The 19,315-nt window shown below is 46.2% G+C and overlaps 1 protein-coding gene across 1 annotated transcript in view; it reads right to left on the reverse strand.

Annotated features, from left to right (window-relative positions):
- Positions 1 to 19,315, reverse strand: part of dtx3l1 (deltex E3 ubiquitin ligase 3L1) — a 75,914-nt gene that overhangs the window by 48,375 nt on the left and 8,224 nt on the right. The window contains exons 2-3 of the mRNA XM_034172747.1: positions 1,329 to 1,414; positions 1,124 to 1,260 (exon numbers count right to left, since the gene is read on the reverse strand). Coding sequence (XP_034028638.1) covers positions 1,124 to 1,260; positions 1,329 to 1,410 — 219 coding nt within the window. The 5' untranslated portion in view covers positions 1,411 to 1,414. The remainder of the gene's footprint in view (positions 1 to 1,123; positions 1,261 to 1,328; positions 1,415 to 19,315) is intronic.

Below are 19,315 nucleotides of genomic sequence, written 5' to 3' on the forward strand. Positions count from 1 at the left end.
CACTAAGTCAAAAAAGGTACATAACTACTGGGGAAACACAGAGAAAAGATAGACAAATATCACCCAAATGCTCAGGCTCATAAGTGGCCTATTGGTCTCACATGCCTCAGAAGGATCCCGGCTTGTGGCCTTTCCCAGCTGTCAGCAGGATTTTCCCGAGTTACTGGAACTGTACCCAGAGTCAGTCCAAAGATATGGTTTTATAATCTTCAAATACACCTCACAGTGCACTGGGACCCAAAATAGTACCATACTAGCTCACCCACCAAACTCAGCAGCCCAGGACTATCCTTAGGGTCCCTTATATGTTAGAAGGGCGCCTTTTTCCACTGAGTCACACCTCTGTGCAGGTGTCTTTTTCCAAGTGAAGAACAGAGTTATGCGTAGCTGTCGGCGCTCTTTTTTCTTCTGGGTGAGAAGATTCTTATAAACAGACACGCAGAACACAATGTGCGTACTCTCCCTTCGTGGTGCCGCGACCGGCCTGCTTGATGAGGACGCAGAACACAATGCGCTGTAAAAAAAAAAAAAAAGCATGCAAAATTGGACTAAAAAAATCCGCAAAACTGCGAGGCCGCGAAAGGTGAACCGCATTATAGCGAGGGATCACTGTGTGTGTGTGTATATATATATATATATATATATATATATATATATATATATATATATATATATGGGGGGGGGGGTAAGGGTGGTGGTGGTGGTTCTTATTTGCCATGCAATTCAAAAATTTTGTTTGTTTTTAAAGGGCACCTTCAGCAATAAAGAAATTGAACAGACTTAACTTTGAGGACTATTGTAGGGTTGCTATAAACCAGTATATTAATAAACAATACACAAAGCTGACAGAGTACCACTCACTGGTTAAAAATTGAAAATTAGATGGCAAGCATTATTCTGCTGCCAATCTGAGCAAACAGTGGCTGCCCTTTTTCACACTCATTCATTCTTTTTTTTTTTCATTCTCAGAAACAAAGCAGCTATGAAAACATGAGCGCAGCACTCAGGTGCTTCATTGAAGACACTGTGAAGATGTTTGGAGTTCTAAAATGTGAACTTGCCCTTTATGTTGAAGTAGAGCCATTACATTTCAGAGTAGAAAGATTTAATTTGCTAAACTGACCGTTTGGATACCATCAGGGAGCTCATAATTGATCTGCAGCGTGTCATCATTAGGGAAGCCTGGAAGATCTGTGTGCAGGACCTCCCAGGTCATCTTTCCGTTCACTACTGTGTCCACCCCAGCTGCACCATCTTCAGCTGCACAGACAGTACACTCATGTGAGAAGAACAACATAGTGAGAAATGGTGTGTTTAGTGTGAAGGACCTTGATGTTCCAGTGATGCAGGACCTTTCCCGTTCAGGTAACGGTTAAGGTGCAGCGTTTCGCTGCTCTGACCAGAGCCCATATTCCTGAAACAAACATGGAGATTAACACATCAGCACTATTTATTTATGACTTGGATGTATCCACATCTACATTATAATAGCCAAGTGGCCTCTGTGCATGTATATGTATACTGGGAAGAGCTGACATTTGCTGTTTGGTATGCTTATGTATTTTGGGTCAATGATGAACGCTACAAAAACGGAAAGCTGATAGGACTAATTTTTTGGAGAAACGACAGATATTATAACAGTGAACAATGGACACTGGGCTGCAATGCACCATGGGAGTTCTGGGTTTTGGGGGTTTAAATGTTGTTTTTGTGGTTCATGTTAGTTTAACAATGTTGTTAGTGTTACTGATTTGTTTTGTTTTTGTAGTTCAATTGGTATAGTCAGTTTAGTTATGTGTCATGTTGCCGTTACTATGAGTGAGATGGGTAGTGACTTTGATGTCTTCCTCCACTGTCTCTGTTTGTGGGTTTGTAAAAATAAAAACACCTGCTTACGGCAGAATGCAGAAAAAGCAAAAAGCTGTGTGTTCGTGTGTGCCTGTGTATAACTTTGCTGACAGACAAACTGGGGAGAGCAGACAATTGCCATTTTGTATGCTTATGTATTTTGGGTCAAGGATGAACACAGCCAAAATGGAACATTTTGGAGAAACTACAGATATTAGCTAACAACACTAAAACAGTGAAAGTTGAAAATTACATTCTGGACTCACATGCCATGCAGGGGGTGGTAAATCATCTATATATTAAAAATGTACGTGCATTATTTTATTTAGGAAGTTCAATTTAAGTACATAATATAATTGTAAATTTGTTAAAAATACATGGATGACACAAGAAAGTTAAAACACTTATTTCCACTGTGGTGCATTTAAAAATCAAATGAACAGAAGTAATAATAAAATAAAATAATAATAATTATAAATTTAATAATAATGTGTATATGATAACAAGAGGCTAAACAATTTATAAATACATTAAGACAGTAAACTAACATTAAAAAATTACATAATTAACAGGAAATGAAAGGGTTGAGGTCTTCTAAAAACTGTTGACGTCTAAGATTCTAAAAACATTCTGGACTCCACACCATTACAAAATTATAGAAACTTATCATAATTTATTACCACCCTTGAAAAATGTCAGCTACCTGTCTACCCAGTCTAGAGTCTGTGGAGCCCCAAAAGCAAAGCACTAGTTGCAATATATCCAAATATATCATGGAAACTGCTGAAATAATAATAAAAAAAAATCAGTTAACAAAACCCAGAGAAACCAAAACCACATAATAACGGAACATAAAATGCAAGAAAACCAACAACATAATTTATACCAAAGGCAACTGATAGCAAAAAGATCCACAAAAGGACACAGAGGTAAGCAACCAGAGACATGACATGAGGTACACACTTGCTAAATGAAAGAACAGAAAAAATGAAAAATCCAACAAAATAAAATACTGTAAGGGCCAGGGAACAAATAGATTAGCAAAATAACTAAATGGGTAGCATAACTGTTTACCAAATGTACGCAAAAGGTGCAAAAAAAAAAAAAACAACAGCAACAACAAACAAAAGGACTAAAAAGAACTGCCAGAAGTGCAAACTGAGAGCTGAGGGGTGGAAAAATACCACTTAACAGAAGAACGCAAAAGACTAACAAACCAGCAGGGAAAATTCAAGCACTGTTCAAAAATAAAGGACGAAATACAAAATACGGGAGAAGGTAATAAAAAATGAGGTGCAAATGGAGACATGACTGGACTCTGACATAAGCTATTGCACTGCATCTCCAGTGATCTCAACTGGTGAAAGAAAAAACTGAGAATCATTGTCCAGAAATAGACCAAAGACAACTTAACTGTCTTGCAGGCTGTGAAACCAAAGATCAAAGTCATGGATGACATCCATGATTGGGTGGGTAGAGGTGGCACTGAAGGGAGGTCAAGGCTGAAAGTCTTGGAGTGGTGGGCACCGCAGATGAACTTGGAGGTGTGCGCACTGCTGAGAGCCTGGATGGATGTGTTCCCCCAATGGCTCTGCTGGCAATCCAGGAAGCAGGGGAGGCGTTGATGGGTCTAGAGGTAACAGCAAGGGGGAAAAGTCTGCCAGCACCACAGATGGGCGTGGTGGTGTGCACACAGTGGCGGATGCGGCCGGCGCTGCTGACGACTGTGGAGGTGCCACTGATGATCCCGTCAATTCATGCGCCGGTGTGAGCTGTGGTAGAATGAACTTCGCCATCAGTTCTGGAGGTGGTTACGACGCCGATGGTGTCTGAGATGTGCACGCCAGGAACAACTCTTTAGGTGCCGCTGGAGATCTTGAGTATCTGTGCGCCACAGACAGCTGTGGTAACGTGAATGTCACCCTTGGTTCTGCTGACGGCGACAGCTCCGATGGAGTCAGAGACGAGCATGCCGAGGATGACGCTTTAAACGCTGCTGTAGAAACTTGTGCTCGCTGAATATGTCTCCTGCAATATGTGCACTGCTGAAAGCTGTGATGAGGAGGTCTTTCCTGATGGCTCTACCATCGATCCTGGAGATGTGATCGGTTCTGATGTCTGTGTGAGAGTGATCACCCTAGAGTAGTCAGGTAACACAGTAGTCAGGCTTTGTGGTGATGGGACATCACACGGCTGTCAGACCGGTCCAGTAGAATAACATGGCACAGCAGGCTTCCGTGCTTAGGAGCACCATGGGACTGGTGTAGGTGGTGGACAAGATGTGATCATTGTGGGCGAAAGCCCAGTGAAGATGATGGACGTGTCTTTGGCTGGCAAGGTACAGAGGTGGAAGAACAGAGAGACGAGACTGCTGCATAAGACAGAGTGATAATGCATGGCATGTCAAGGCAGTTCTCATAAATATCAGAATTGAAGATGTAGTCCATGGCGTCCTCAACGCATGAAGGGATTTGACCTTGCTTGAGCAGGGTTTTAATGTTTGCGAGTTCTGGAAAAGCAGTGATCATATTAGCCTCAGCTTGCAGGATCTGATCAAGTTCAGAAAAAAGCTTGCTGTCTGTGCTTCCATCCAGAATTGTCCCAAAATTCAACAAATAAGCCCTGAATCTTGAAAAGAGCCACAGCAGTGGCCTGGAGTGCCAGCCTCTCCATCTCTAATGAAGAACTGTCTTCATTATCATCATCTATGTCAATCCAGTTGGACTCACTGTCAGAGCAAGGTGAGCTGGATGGCAGGTGTAGCTCAGGCTGCTGCATCCAGACTGCAAGGCTCCCAGTAGCAAACAAATTGTCCAAATCTTCTAACTCAGGGTAGAAGTCATAAAGCCAGCAATTGGCTTCCACTAAGTTCTAGGCTTTGTCCAAAAAGTAAAATTTCTTCCTTGGGGTGTGGCATGAATGGAAACAATAAAAGAAATAGTTAATTTCGGAAAATATGTCCCTGATGACGGAAATGTCCGGGTTTGGACGGCCAGATTTGAGGGCACTGTGTCCATGTTTGGCCAGTTCATTCTGTCATGATTCATGACGTGGAACAAGCAGAATGCTACACACAAAATGCAGACTCCTGGATTCAGGAGGTGGAGTAATACAAAAGGCTTAATGTTGTTGAAACAGGCACAGGTACAATACACAAGTAGACAGCCAGCAGTGCACAGGTATCTGGCACATGTGAGGCTGAGGCGTGGTCAAAAATGAGCTGAATACGAAATCAAGTCCAAGTAAAAAAAAAAAGGCTATGGCAAAAGCGAGGTCAAAAATAAATCAAGGTCATACATGGCAGAACAGACAAAACGAGAGCAAAACACAGGCTGGAATGAGGGATGAGGCTGGAATCTCACCCTATCCTCTGCATCTCCCTCTGTCGCATCAACCACCTGCATGTCCTCCCTCACCACATCCAAAAAACCTCCACTTTGGCCTCCATATTCTCATCCTGCCTGGTGGCTCCATCCTCAGCATCCTTCTCCCTTTGTACCTTGGTTCCCTCCTCTGCATATGTCCAAAACATCTTAATCTTGCCTCTGATATGCTCATTCCTAACCCTGTCCATCCTCATCACTCCCACAGAAAATTGCAAGATCTTCAACTCTGCTGGTCTAAGTACTGTCTCTCCATAGTCCCTTCTCTTCATAGCACATTGTCACTTCTCCAGGCACCTTTTAGGGACATCCGTCGTTTCACAAAGTATGGACAAGGTTTCAAACCAAAGTCTTACAGGTATGTGAAAGTGAGAATAGGGCTTAACAATCAACTCAACTTAAGACAGTGACAGTTTGCGTGCATGTACACCAGTATCAGTCACACCATGGTTACATCTTGAAATATTTTCTCCTCATGGCTGATATTCATTCATTCACAGGAAACATACCAGTCTATGGCTTCAAAACACCCAGTTTAAAAGATCTTTCAGGATAAAACAAATGCCATGGTTATTCATGTTGCTTCTTTTTTCTTGTGTAGGGCCTCCAAACAGACTGTTTAGTATTTTCTACTTCATAACCCTTAGTCAGCCATGATTGGCACCAGTTATGATAATATAACTGGTTTTGGCTGGTTGCATTACTTATCAGGGTTGAGGATTCATTTTTATTCAGTCTCTTTTATTATTGCTGCTGCTGCAAGAGGATTTGTTTAAAAAAAAAAAAAAACACAACTTAGCTCAAGTAAGTCCGATCAGCTGCTCCCTGGATTTCACTCAGGGTCACCACAGCAGATCCAAGGTGGGTCTAGCAGCACATGGCCTCGATTCGCCCTAATTAAATACATACATTAATGCTTTCTCAACAAAAACCTGAGGTTTGGACTGAAGACAGAGACTGTTTTCACTCCCAGTTGAGAAATTCCTGTGTCCATCTGGAGATAAACCGGAGACATCACTTTGGGCCTCAACACTGTGCTTCACAGCAGAAACAGAACTGTAACTCAAAGTTCTTCAAAGGAGCTCTTGCTTGCTTTATCGGTTAAATTTCCGTCACTATGAATTACATGACATTGTAATTGCTTCACGTCAGAATCTGAAATTTCCCAGAGCCTCTCTTTTATGGCCTCATGCCAAGGCCAGAACCTCTCAAAACTGCAGGAAGATCCCTTCCATGATAAGACCTGGTCATGAAACTTTGAGTCTTGACAACAAGCTATTATCTTTAGGTCTAAGTAAAAGAAAATTATGAAGAAATTGCTTAAAATAAAATAAAAAATGCATCAGTATTCTTTTATTCATATATAAAAACTTCTAATGTTGTTTGTATTGATTAATCAAACAAAATGCTTTGCATATAATCATTCCATTTTATTGATGTGTGTTCCTTGTAACTGATGTGTGTTTAAGTGTGATCTTTCTGCATTATCAATATGCTGATGGTGAAGTATTCTGTTGTGACTATTAATGTGCATGCATTCGAGTGTCTTAAGGTGGGCTTACACTGTGCGAGTTTTGGCCCTTTTTCAGCTTAATCGTGCATCCTGCATCGTGCAGTCTACATGGAGTCACAAGCTGCGTTTAACATCTCACGACCACCTCCCGATTGGGAATCATATGGTCGGATGAAAATCAAACCTATTTGATATTTTGGTCGGCCGTCGTGACTAGTGAGGGTTCCGCACTGTTAAAGCAGCGCTACAAGCATCTATGCGCTGATTACCTCGCACTCTGTCCATGAGCAAACACCGGAGAGAGCAAACAGTGATCTCATGTAAAGTTTTGTGTTTTTTTTAATTGCGTTCCCTCGCAATAACCTAATATCATATTAAAGTTCATGCCTATCAGCACACACAGTGAGTGGGATCAAGTGGGGGGGGGGGGGGGGAGACTGAATGTATATGCGCGTACGCACACACACACACAGCAGACAACAACAAGATTTACGACAGATGAGGGAGTAAGTTGCTACACCTTGCACAGCTGTAAGACTCCGTATGAAATACAGTTTATTTATACAACAGTGTAAGTAGCAACACCTGTTATGAATGTTTATGTTTTCTTTTTTTTTACCACCCTCTCGTGAATCATGTTGCTGTCTGCTGTGTGTGTGCATGCGCATATGCGTTCAGTCTCACTCCACCTGATTTCACTCACTGTGTGTGCTGATAGGCATGATTTTTTTTTTTTTTAAAGAAAAAAAAAAGCTTCTGTTACGTTTTGCTTTTGGAAACACGAGCCCGACGTGTGGTTTTTGAACGTACAATGTGAACAGTCAGATCACATCAGAGCATCGGGCTGTACAGTGTGAGAACATGAATCGTGCACTCTGAACTTTTAAAGCCTGCAGTTTTGTCACACAGTTTGAGCTGGAGCCAAGTACATCGATTGAAAATATTGTACAGTGTATGCCCAGCCTTAGAACAAATAGTATGCCAAAATAGTTAATGTGTTTAAATAATTGAATCATTTTTGTCTCCCTTTCTAACACATGACATTTTCTGTGAAATTACATACCCTAAATGGGCAGAGTTTAATGACGTAAGTCCCCTCTAAAAAGTTAGAACAGGGTGTCTGCTATCTTCCTTCTCCCTTCTCTCTTCTCTCTCTCGTCTCCCGCTCTTGGAGCGCTCTGCAACCCTCTCTCTTCCTTTCGTTAAAACGCTTAACTTCATTTTTGGGTCAACAAGGCCCCATGCTAACTAAGCTAAAGCTACCACGTTGCTTCACTGATTCACTGTTACTGTCTGACAAACTTTTAACAAATAGCCTGATGCTTTAAGGTCTTTTGAATTTTTAAGAGAACTTCAGATCTGAACTTTTCAAAATACTAGCGAATTGATAGAAAAGCGACTTTCCTTTTCTGTAATTTTCCAATGTTTTTAAGTTTTAACTTCTTTTTTTCTAAATTCACAAAGACTTTTAATCTGGCTCAGACAAACTTTTTAAAAGCTACCAAAAACCATTTTAAACAAATGCCTTCCACATCTGGGGTCTAACAAGCTGATGACCTGACTGCAAGCAGCCACCCTGTTGGTGAAGCCAGCCGACACAAGCCTTGGGATCACCTGGAGAGACCACTGAGTTAACTCCTGACCCAAGTGAGCATGCTGTAAAGAGCCTACATCAACGATGGACGAATGGGTCATCCAAACCACCTCTTCAATGGATCAGCTAAGTGACCCAGTTAAAGGTTCCAGAAAAAGGGTTGTGTTATCAATGGATGCAAAGTGGCTTCTGTTTAAACATATTCATATGTTTGTTTAATAATTTTCTTAAAATTAATTGGCTTCAAATTTCATCACTAAATTCTAATCAGATTTATTTACTTAAAGTTTAAAAGCGTAAAGCTTTATCTCTTTCTCTCAAAGTGTCATGGGTGAGCAAATTGTGTCCACAAATGAACTTATTTAATCACTGTCCACAAAAATGCCAGTAAACTGTTCATTTCTTGTATAATTGTAAATAATAATAAATAATAAATAAATAATAATATTTCTGCTGTGGTTCATTTTGTGTTCAGAAGGAAACTGTTGGTCAATCGTATCGTAGAATTCAGACTTTCAGACCCGAGACTGATTAATTAAATTGAGACTGATTGATTAATTTGAGACTGATAAATTAATGAATGTTTAAATTAAAATACCGATGCTTCAAATAGGTGGTGTCCCGAGGATTAGATTTATTCTAATTAAATAATCATTATTAAACCCTAAAATTTTTAATTATTTTGGTGACCCAATAAGTGAGGTCTAGGCCAATCTAATTCAGTTTGGGAGTTTAACAATACTTTCACTACATTAAATTGGTGCCTTAGTGTGAGGTGCCATTCATTCCAAACAATTAAATTAATTTTATTTTGTTACATGTATTTTGGTCCCCCGCGTGTCTGAAGGACCTGTAAATTCATTACATATTTATTCTGGTGCGCCCGTGTGAAGGCCCTGTAAATTCACTACATATTTATTGGTCCCTCCATTACGAGGTATGTAATTTTGCTACAGTCTGCATGCTGATTTGGCACAAGTTATATGCTGGATGTCTTTCCTGACACAACTCCTCACCCCTTCTTGATGGTAGGAGTGGGGTTTGACCCGGGAACCATGTGCACTGAAACAAAGGAGTGTAATGATTCATCTACTACATCAATGTATTTATTTATATTCCTGTGATCCAACAACATCAATCTGTGCTCTGCAAGTTGACCTTCCGGATGACATATTTTGATCTAAAATTGTTTTAAAAGGTAATTCATCAATTGTATCGATACTAGCAAGTAACACATTAGATTTAAGCATGGCACATTTTATATGGATGTGTTTTGTTAGCACTTTTAATGATAAAGATGTTAAATGTGACTTGATTCACTCTGCCTGTCTGTGACATCATCGCCACGTACCAGCAGAAAACAAAACATATCATGGCAGATGCGGTGGAGAATTATCAAGCCATTTTTTTTTTTCAAGATGGACGCTGGGATCAGCTGCTTGGACTAAGAGACTCAATGCACAGTAGGCCGCGCCCCTGCTATGCTAAGCACCCGGACGTACCTGCAGACATTCGGAAGAAACATAGGGGCTGCAGGGGTGGCCGGACAAAGAGGAGAAGGACTTATATTCCATCTGTGGCCATGGGGAATGTAAGATCTCTCTGCAACAAGACCGAGGTGCTAGCAGTGCTAACCCGTTTCCAGAGGCTGTATAAAAACTGCAGTCTCATGTGCTTCATGGAGACGTGGTTGGATGAACATGTATCAGACTCTTTAATCAACATGGACGGCTTCACACTCATCCGCGCGGACAGGACGCTGGAGGAGAGCGGAAAAAAGAGAGGAGGGGGGCTCGCCATTTATGTGAGTAGGAGGTGGTGCAGCGCAACTCATATTCACGTGAAGGAGCAGATCTGCTCCTCGGAAGTGGAGCTACTCGCGGTGAGCATGAGGCCGTACTACCTCCCCCAGCAGTGTGATTATGTGCTGCGCGTATATTCCTCCCTCTGCGGACGCCGCTGCTGCCTGTGAGCACATTCACAGCACAGTCATGTGGCTGCAGACACAACACCCACGTGCACTCTTTCTCATCACTGGAGACTTTAATCACGCCTCCCTCTCCGCCACCCTCCCCATGTTCACCCAGTACATCACGTGTAAAACCAGAGACAATAGAATACTGGACCTTTTTTATGCTAATGTGGAGGACGCTTACACCTCCGCCCCCCTCCCCCCGCTGGTATGCTTTGATCACAACCTCGTCTATCTGCTATCTGCTTCCCCCAATACACACCCAGGGTGAGAAGAGAACCAATACACAAAAGGTCAGTGAAACTCTGGACTGAAAAGGCCACTGAGAGGTTGAGGGACTGCTTCAGAACCACAGACTGGAGCATGTTACAAAACTCTTATGGTGAAGACATCAACGGCCTGACCCAGTGTGTCACTGGCACATGAACTTCTGTGTGGAGAGCACTGTGCCCACCCGGAGGGTACGGTGCTTCCCCAACAACCACCCCTGGCTGACCCCCGAGCTGAAGGCCCTGATGAACCAGAAGAAGAGGGCTTTCAACTCGGGAGACAGAGAGGAGCAGCGTAGAGTCCAACAGGAGCTCCAGTGGAAGATCCGTGCTGCCAAGAAGGTGTATGGAGGGAAGATGGAGGAGCAGCTGGACCGGAACAACGTCAGAGATGTGTGGCGATGCTTCAAGACCGCCTCCGGATTTGGGCAGGGTGCCAGCAGGACTGCAGATGGGGATTCTCGGTTTGCAGGGGAGCTAAACAGTTACTTTAACCGTTTTGGCTCCTCCACGCCTGCCCCCCCGCCTGCTCCCAGCCCTCCACAAGTCTCCAGCAGCCAGCCCTCCAGTCCCTCTGACCCCCCCACCTTCTACCCCAATGGTCACCTCCACTGCACCCCAGACCTTCCCCCCTTCCACTGTAACTCCGACTGAGGTGAGAGGCCAGCTCCTGCGGCTCAAGCAGAGGAAAGCAGCAGGACATGATGGGATCTCCCCGAGGCTGCTGAGGACCTGTGCAGATGAGCTCTGTTTGTGGCATGTATGCAGAAAAGGGTTCCTCTGCATTACAGCATCATACAGCATCTAGTAAGTCCCTTTGACTGCTCCCTTGTTTGCACTCGGGGTCACCACAGCAAATCAAAGGTGGATCTGCATGTTGAATTGGCACAGGTTTTACGCCGGATGCCCTTCCTGACGCAACTCCACATTACATGGAGAAATGTGGCAGGGGTGGGATTTGAACCCGGAGACTTCTGAACTGAAACCAGCAAAATCTGTGATTTTTCTTGGCCTGCCACTTCGGGCCTTAACTAGTACTGTTCCTGCCATCTTCCATTTCCCCACTATGTCCCTCACAGTGGAATCTGACAGCTAAAATCTCTGAGATAGGTTTTTGTATCCTTCCCCTAAACCATGACGTTGAACAGTCTTTGTCTTCAGGTCATTTGAGAGTTGTTTATTGGCTCCCATGTTGCCACTTATTAGAAGAGATGCAAACAGGGGAAGCATTTACAAATGGCCACCTTAAATACCCTTTCTCATGATTGGATTCACCTGTGTAAGGAGGTCAAGGGTCAGTGAGCTTACCAAACCAATTTTGTGTTCCAGTAATTAGTGCTAAATATATTCAAATCAATAAAATAACAAGGGTGCCCAAATTTATGCATGTGCCTAATTTTGTTTAAATAATTATTGCACACGTTTTGTAAATACTAGAAACTTCATTTCACTTCTCAAATATCAGTGAGTTGGTCTGCTATATGATATATTTAACTGAAATTTCTGATCCAGACAACCAGTGATTTATAAAGGAAAATCATGAAAATGATCACAGGTCCCCAAACCTTTACATACAACTGTTTATATACACAAAGGTTTACATACCCCTGTTCTTAATACTGTGTTGTGCCCCCCTTGAACATCAATGACAGCTTGGAGTATTTTGTGGTAGATGTGGACGAGGCTCTCTGATGGCAAAGCTGCCAGTGAATATGTTCCTAAATGTTTCAAATCTGCAGTGATTAAACCATTACTTAAGAAACCTAATCTTGACCCTAGTGCACTGAAAAACTATCGGCCAATATCAAATCTATCATTTGGCTCTAAAATTCTGGAAAAAGTGGTGTCACAGTAGCTCGTGGACTATCTTACTGAGAATAATCTCTTTGAGCCACTGCAGTCTGCTTTTAGAAAATATAATTCCACAGAGACGGCTCTCACTAAAATGGTGAATGATCTTCTGCTTACAGTGGATTCGGACACCACTATGGTTCTGGTGCTGTTCGATCTCAGTGCTGCGTTTGATACCGTGGATCATCATATCCTACTTGATAGGCTGGAAATGTTGGGAAGGTGTCGTGACACGGACCCACAACAGGGGGCGTTAATGAAGGGACAATGGAATAGCCAAAAGGTAACAATTTAATGTTGTGAAGCGCACAACGAAGTACAGACAAATACAAATATTGCGGAATATCAATCAGACTGCTCCTGAGACAACCACTTATCTGGGTGGGGTGGGAGGCGAAGCCGTCGCAGTCCACACCAAACGCCAACTCAGCAGACAAGGAATCCGTCCCAGGAAAATGGCTGCAAAAGAGATCAGACTAATGCTCGATTAAGGTTCAGCAGAGAAATTACCTGTATGGTAGAAGATTTCTCAGCGAGGAGGTGGAGTTGCAGTCCGGCCTTTGTAGTGGTGGTGATGAGTGACAGCTGGTGTTGATAGGTGACAGCTGTCACTTCCAGCGGCTCCGACACCCTCTCGTGCTTGGAGCCCGCACTCCAAGCAGGGCGCCATCTGGTGGTGGTGGGCCAGCAGTACCTCCTCTTCAATGGCCCACACAACAGGACCCCCCCCTCAACGGGCGCCTCCTGGCGCCCGACCAGGTTTGTCCGGGTGCCGGGCGTAGAATTCGGCCAGGAGGGCCGGGTCCAGGATGAAGCTCCTCTTCACCCAGGAGCGTTACTCGGGGCCATACCCCTCCCAGTCCACCAGATACTGGAAGCCCCGACCCTTGCGACGGACGTCCAGAAGCCGACACACGGTCCATGCCGGCTCCCCGTCGATGATCCGGGCAGGAGGCGGTGCAGGTCCAGGGGTGCAGAGTGGTGAGGTGTGGTAAGGCTTGATCAGTGACACGTGAAAAACAGGATGGATCCGCAGTGAAGCTGGCAGCCGTAGCTTCACTGCGGCCGAGCTGAGGACCTTGGTGATGGGAAATGGTCTGATATACCTGTCCTTCAGTTTCTGGGAGTCCACTTGAAGCGGGATGTCTTTTGTTGACAACCACACCTCCTGCCCGGGCTGGTATGCAGGGGCCGGGGAACGCCGGCGGTCTGCATGGGCCTTGGCCCTCGTCCGGGCCTTCAACAGGGCAGAACGGGCGGTCCGCCACACCCGGCGGCACCTCCTGAGGTGGGCCTGGACCGAGGGCACACCGACCTCTCCACAAGCACAAGTGGAAACAATGGGGGCTGGTACCCCAAACACACCTCAAACGGGGAGAGGCCGGTGGCTGATGACACTTGGCTGTTGTGGGCGTACTCGATCCAGGCCAGATGGGTGCTCCAGGCCGTCGGGTGCGCGGAGGTAATGCAACGGAGGGCCTGCTCCAGCTCCTGGTTGGTCCGCTCTGCCTGACCGTTCGTCTGAGGGTGATACCCGGACGAGAGACTCACGGTGGCCCTCAGTTCCCTACAGAAACTCCTCCAGACCTGAGAGGAGAACTGAGGGCCACGGTCTGAGACAATGTCCGCTGGTATCCCATGCAGACGCACAACGTGGTGGACCAGGAGGTCTGCTGTCTCCTGGGCCGTAGGGAGCTTCGGGAGGGCCACGAAGTGGGCCGCCTTGGAGAACCGGTCCACTATCGTTAAGATGGTGGTGTTGCCCTGGGACGGCGGGAGGCCTGTGACAAAGTCCAGGCCGATGTGGACGTTCCCGATTGCCGACGTCATAATTCCTCTCAGCCGGGGTCAACCTATGGGAAAAATAGGCACAAGGGTGGAGGACCTTATCGGACTCCCCGCTCTGGGACAGCACGGCTCCTATCCCTGAGTCAGACGCATCCACTTCCACTGTGAACTGGCGAGTAGGATCAGGCTGCACCAGAACTGGTGCAGATGAGAACCGGTGCTTCAACTCCCTAAATGCGGCCTCGCCCCGATCCGACCAGGTGAAGGGGACCTTAGTGGAGGTCAGGGCTGTCAGGGGGCTAACTACCTGACTGTAGCCCTTAATGAACCTCCTGTAGAAGTTCGCAAAGCCGAGGAACTGTTGCAGCTTCCTACGGCTTGTTGGGTGGGGCCAATCTCTCACCACCGCAACCTTGGCCGGATCAGGGGCGACGGAGTTGGAGGAGATGATGAACCCCAGGAAGGACAAAGAAGTGCGGTGGAACTCGCACTTCTCGCCCTTCACAAACAGCCGGTTCTCCAACAACCGTTGTAGGACCTGACGTACATGCTGGACATGAGTCTCAGGGTCCGGAGAAAAGATGAGTATGTCGTCTAGATATACGAAGACAAACCGATGCAGGAAGTCCCGCAAGACATCATTAACCAATGCTTGGAACGTCGCGGGGGCGTTTGTGAGGCCGAACGGCATGACCAGGTACTCAAAGTGACCTAAGGGGGTGTTAAATGCCGTCTTCCACTCCGAACAAGGTGGTACGCATTCCTAAGATCGAGTTTAGGGAATATTTGGGCTCCATGCAGGGGCATGAACACCGAATCCAACAGAGGTAAAGGGTATCGATTGCGAACTGTGATCTCGTTCAGCCCTCTGTAGTCAATGCATGGACGGAGTCCACCGTCCTTCTTACCCACAAAAAAGAAACCCGCGCCCATCGGGGAGGTGGAATTCCGGATCAACCCGGCAGCTAAGGAGTCCCGGATGTAGGTCTCCATTAATTCGCGTTCCGGACGTGAGAGGTTGTACAGCCTGCTGGACGGATACTCAGCGCCCGGGATCAAATCGATGGCGCAATCGTACGGTCGGTGCGAGGGAAGGGAGAGTGCCAGATCTTTGCTGAAGACGTCAGCAAGATCATGGTACTCCGCCGGTACCGCCGTCAGATTGGGGGGGACTTTGACCTCCTCTTTAGCTGTCTCACCGGGTGGAACCAAGGATCCTAAACACTCCCGGTGGCAGGTTTCGCTCCACTGCGTCACAACCCCAGACGGCCAATCAATCCGGGGATTGTGTTTCAACACCCATGGAAAACCCAAAATCACTCGGGAGGTAGAAGGTGTTACATAAAACACAATCTCCTCCCTGTGATTCCCAGACACCACCAATGTCACGGGCTGTGTCTGGTGTGTGATTAATGGAAGAAGGGTGCCATCTAGTGCCCTGTACCTTCAAAGGTGAAGGCAGAGCCACCAGAGGGAGCCCTACTTCCTTTGCCCATCTGCTGTCCAGCAGATTCCCTTCCGACCCCGTGTCTACGAGTGCTGGGGCGTGAAGGGTTAAATCCTCACTAAGGATTATGACTGGGATTCGTGCGGATCTACGGGGTTTCCCCGTGTGCGTGTTATGGCCCACCCTTAGCCCAGTCTCTAAGGACGAGTGCTGCTGTTTTGACCGTTTGGGGCACTCTCTCTGTATGTGCTCGGTTGAGCTGCAGAGAAAACACTCTCCACGGATCAGCCTCCTTTGTCTCTGATCTGATCGCCTTTTGGCCCTGCTCGTTTCCATAGCAACGTCAGCAGGGGGAGCTGTCGTCACGTGGAGAGCCCTGGCTGTGGAACGTGGGGAAGTCGGCTCCCTTTCAGACCCGGGAGGAAGAGGGATGGCTTGTGCCTGACCACGCCCTTCGTCTCGCTCCCGTCGGTGTTCTGTTAATCGGTTGTCTAACCGTATAACCAGGTCGATAAGCCCGTCTAAATCCCGCGGCTCGTACTTCGCCACCAGGTGCTCCTTAAGGACCAGAGACAGTCCGTTTACAAAGGCAGCGCGGAGCGCAACAGCATTCCAGCCGGCTCGCGCTGCCGTGATCCGGAAGTCGACTGCATACTGCGCTGCGCTCCGACACCCCTGTCGTATCGACAGCAGCACGCTTGAAGCGGTCTCGCCTCTATGAGGGTGGTCGAACACCTGTCGGAACTCCCTCACAAACTCAGTGTAAATCGTTAGGAGCCGTGAATTCTGCTCCCAGAGCGCCGTAGCCCAGGCGCGTGCCTCTCCTCGAAGCAGATTTATAACGTAAGCCACCCGGCTAGCGTCTGACGCGTACATGATGGGACGCTGTGAAAAGACGAGCGAGCACTGCATCAAGAAGTCCGCGCACGTCTCCACACAGCCTCCGTACGGCTCCGGAGGGCTTATGTATGCTTCAGGGGAAGGTGAGGGGGTTCGTTGAACGCCAGTGGAATGTCTGTCTCTGGCATTCGGTCAGCAGGAGGAGGTGCTGCAGCAGCGCCCTGAGCCTGCGCTTCCACCTGGGTGGTGAGAGCCTCCATCCTTCGATTGAGAATAACGCTCTGCTCGGTAACTAAGTCCAACCGAGCAGTAAAGGCGGTTAAGATGTGCTGCAGCCCACCTAACACGCCTCCTGCTGGCGCCTGTGCACCTTGCTCTTCCATTGGCTGTTCAAGCGATGGTTGACACCCCTCGGGATCCATGACGCTGGCCGAGAAATCCTGTTGGGAAGGTGTCGTGACACGGACCCACAACAGGGGGCATTAATGAAGGAACAATGGAATAGCCAAAAGGTAACAATTTAATGTTGTGAAGCGCACAACGAAGTACAGACAAATACAAATATTGCGGAATATCAATCAGACACAAGGTGACGTGTGGCAGGCTCGAAGATAGGAGACGTCTGGTGCGAGAAGAGCCGGATCCCACACAGCTTCCACCACCAACGGATCTGAAGAACACCGGAGCCGCCAAGCCCTGCGCCCCAGGTGGCCACTGTCTTCAGCAGTCAGACCTGGTACTGCTGGCAGAGAACAGAAACAGTTCTTGGATGAGTGTGAGTTCGCACACTCAGTAATCCCACAGTCTGTATACAGTTAGGAGGGAGAACCTCCACCTCCGATAACACACTCAGACAGCTCCTGAGACAACCACTTATCTGGGTGGGGTGGGAGGCGAAGCCGTCGCAGTCCACACCAAACGCCAACTCAGCAGACAAGGAATCCGTCCCAGGAAAATGGCTGCAAAAGAGACCAGACTAATGCTCGATTAAGGTTCAGTAGAGAAATTACCTGTATGGTAGAAGATTTCTCGGCGAGGAGGTGGAGTTGCAGTCCGGCCTTTGTAGTGGTGGTGATGAGTGACAGCTGGTGTTGATAGGTGACAGCTGTCACTTCCAGCGGCTCTGACACCGTGCTTGGAGCCCGCACTCCAAGCAGGGCGCCATCTGGTGGTGGTGTGCCAGCAGTACCTCCTCTTCAGTGGCCCACACAAGAGGAAAATCATTTTGGGATTACTGGGAGTGCCCTTGCATGGCTGACATCATACTTGACCAGTCGTTCTCACTGTGTTTTGTACAGTAACACTACCTCTAACCTTAGTGACATGAAATTTGGGGTTCCACAGGGATCCGTCTTAGGCCCCCTGCTTTTTTCCCTTTATATTACACCACTTGGGCACATATTGTGGGGTTTGGGAATTACCTTTCACTGCTATGCTGATGATACTCAGTTATACATGCCGATAACTGCTGGTAATCTCGTTCACATAAAATCCTTTGAAGATTGCCTTGTATCAGTGAGAAGTTGGATGTCTAGAAACTTCCTACTTTTAAACTCTGATTAGACTGAAATGATTGGTTCTTGGTCCAGTGAGACATCGGCATCAATTTGACCAGTTAACGCTCAGTTAATGCTCAGCCTAGGCTCGCGTGTCATACATCACACTGACAAAGTGAGGAACCTTGGGGTAATTTTTGATCCTCTATTGTACTTTTACCTCCACATTAGAAATATTACGAGGACAGCTTTCTTCCACCTGCAAAATATAGCGAAGATTCGTCTTATCCTGTCTATGGCTGATGCTGAGACCCTGATCCATGCATTTATCTCTTCTAGATTGGACTACTGCAATGTTCTATTTTCTGGTTTACTGCAGTCTAGCATTAGGGCTCTCCAGTTGGTTCAAAATGTTGCAGCCAGACATTTGACACAAAGCAGAAAGTTCCACCACATAACATCCATTTCGGCGTCTCTTCACTGGCTTCCTGTCCCAGTGAGATCAGAGTTTAAGGTTCTGATCCCCGTCTATAAATTTGTTCATGGACTGGCACCTCCCTACCTAGCTGACCTAATTAAACCGTACATACCGGCCCGGGCTTTGCATTCTCAGGGTGCAGGACTACTTTGTGTCCCTAGGGTGAATAAGAAGTCTGCAGGTCATAGAGCTTTCTCTTATCATGCTCCTGCTCTGTGGAATGATCTCCCTGCGTCAATAAAAAAGTCAGATTCTGTGGAGACTTTCAAGTCCAGACTTAAGATGCACTTATTTTCCATTTCATATGGCTAGCATACTGGTATAGTTTTGTTTTACGCTTTTTACTCTTTTAATTAATTTTATTAGGAAACAGAGCGTGCCACGGCCTGAACTTTACCTAAATTCTGGGTCTTTCAGTGAAGCTTAGGGCTAGTGGCCAGCAATCACCTTAGTATTTTTTCTGTTTTTCTTGTTGTTTAATGCTGGCAAAATATACAGTATTTCTTGTCTTTCTGATGGCTGAACACTGTTTTTTTTCTCTCTGTTTAAGGTGCAGCTCCATCCAGAGATGGGAGTTGTATTTGTGCTGGTGACCCTCCTGTCCTGTGCACCAACAGCATTTCCTGTACAGTGGTCCCTCGTTTATCGTGGGAGTTATGTTCTAAAAATAACCCGCAATAAGCGAAATCTGCGAAGTAGTCAGATCTGTTTTTTTTTTTTGCAATTATTATAGATGTTTTAAGGCTGTAAAACCCCTCACTACACACTTTATACACTTTTCTCAAACAGGCATTAACATTTTCTCACATTTCTCTCCTGTGTAAACACTCTCTTTT

This window comes from Thalassophryne amazonica, chromosome 1 (genome assembly GCF_902500255.1).
Source record: "Thalassophryne amazonica chromosome 1, fThaAma1.1, whole genome shotgun sequence".
Taxonomy (NCBI): domain Eukaryota; kingdom Metazoa; phylum Chordata; class Actinopteri; order Batrachoidiformes; family Batrachoididae; genus Thalassophryne; species Thalassophryne amazonica.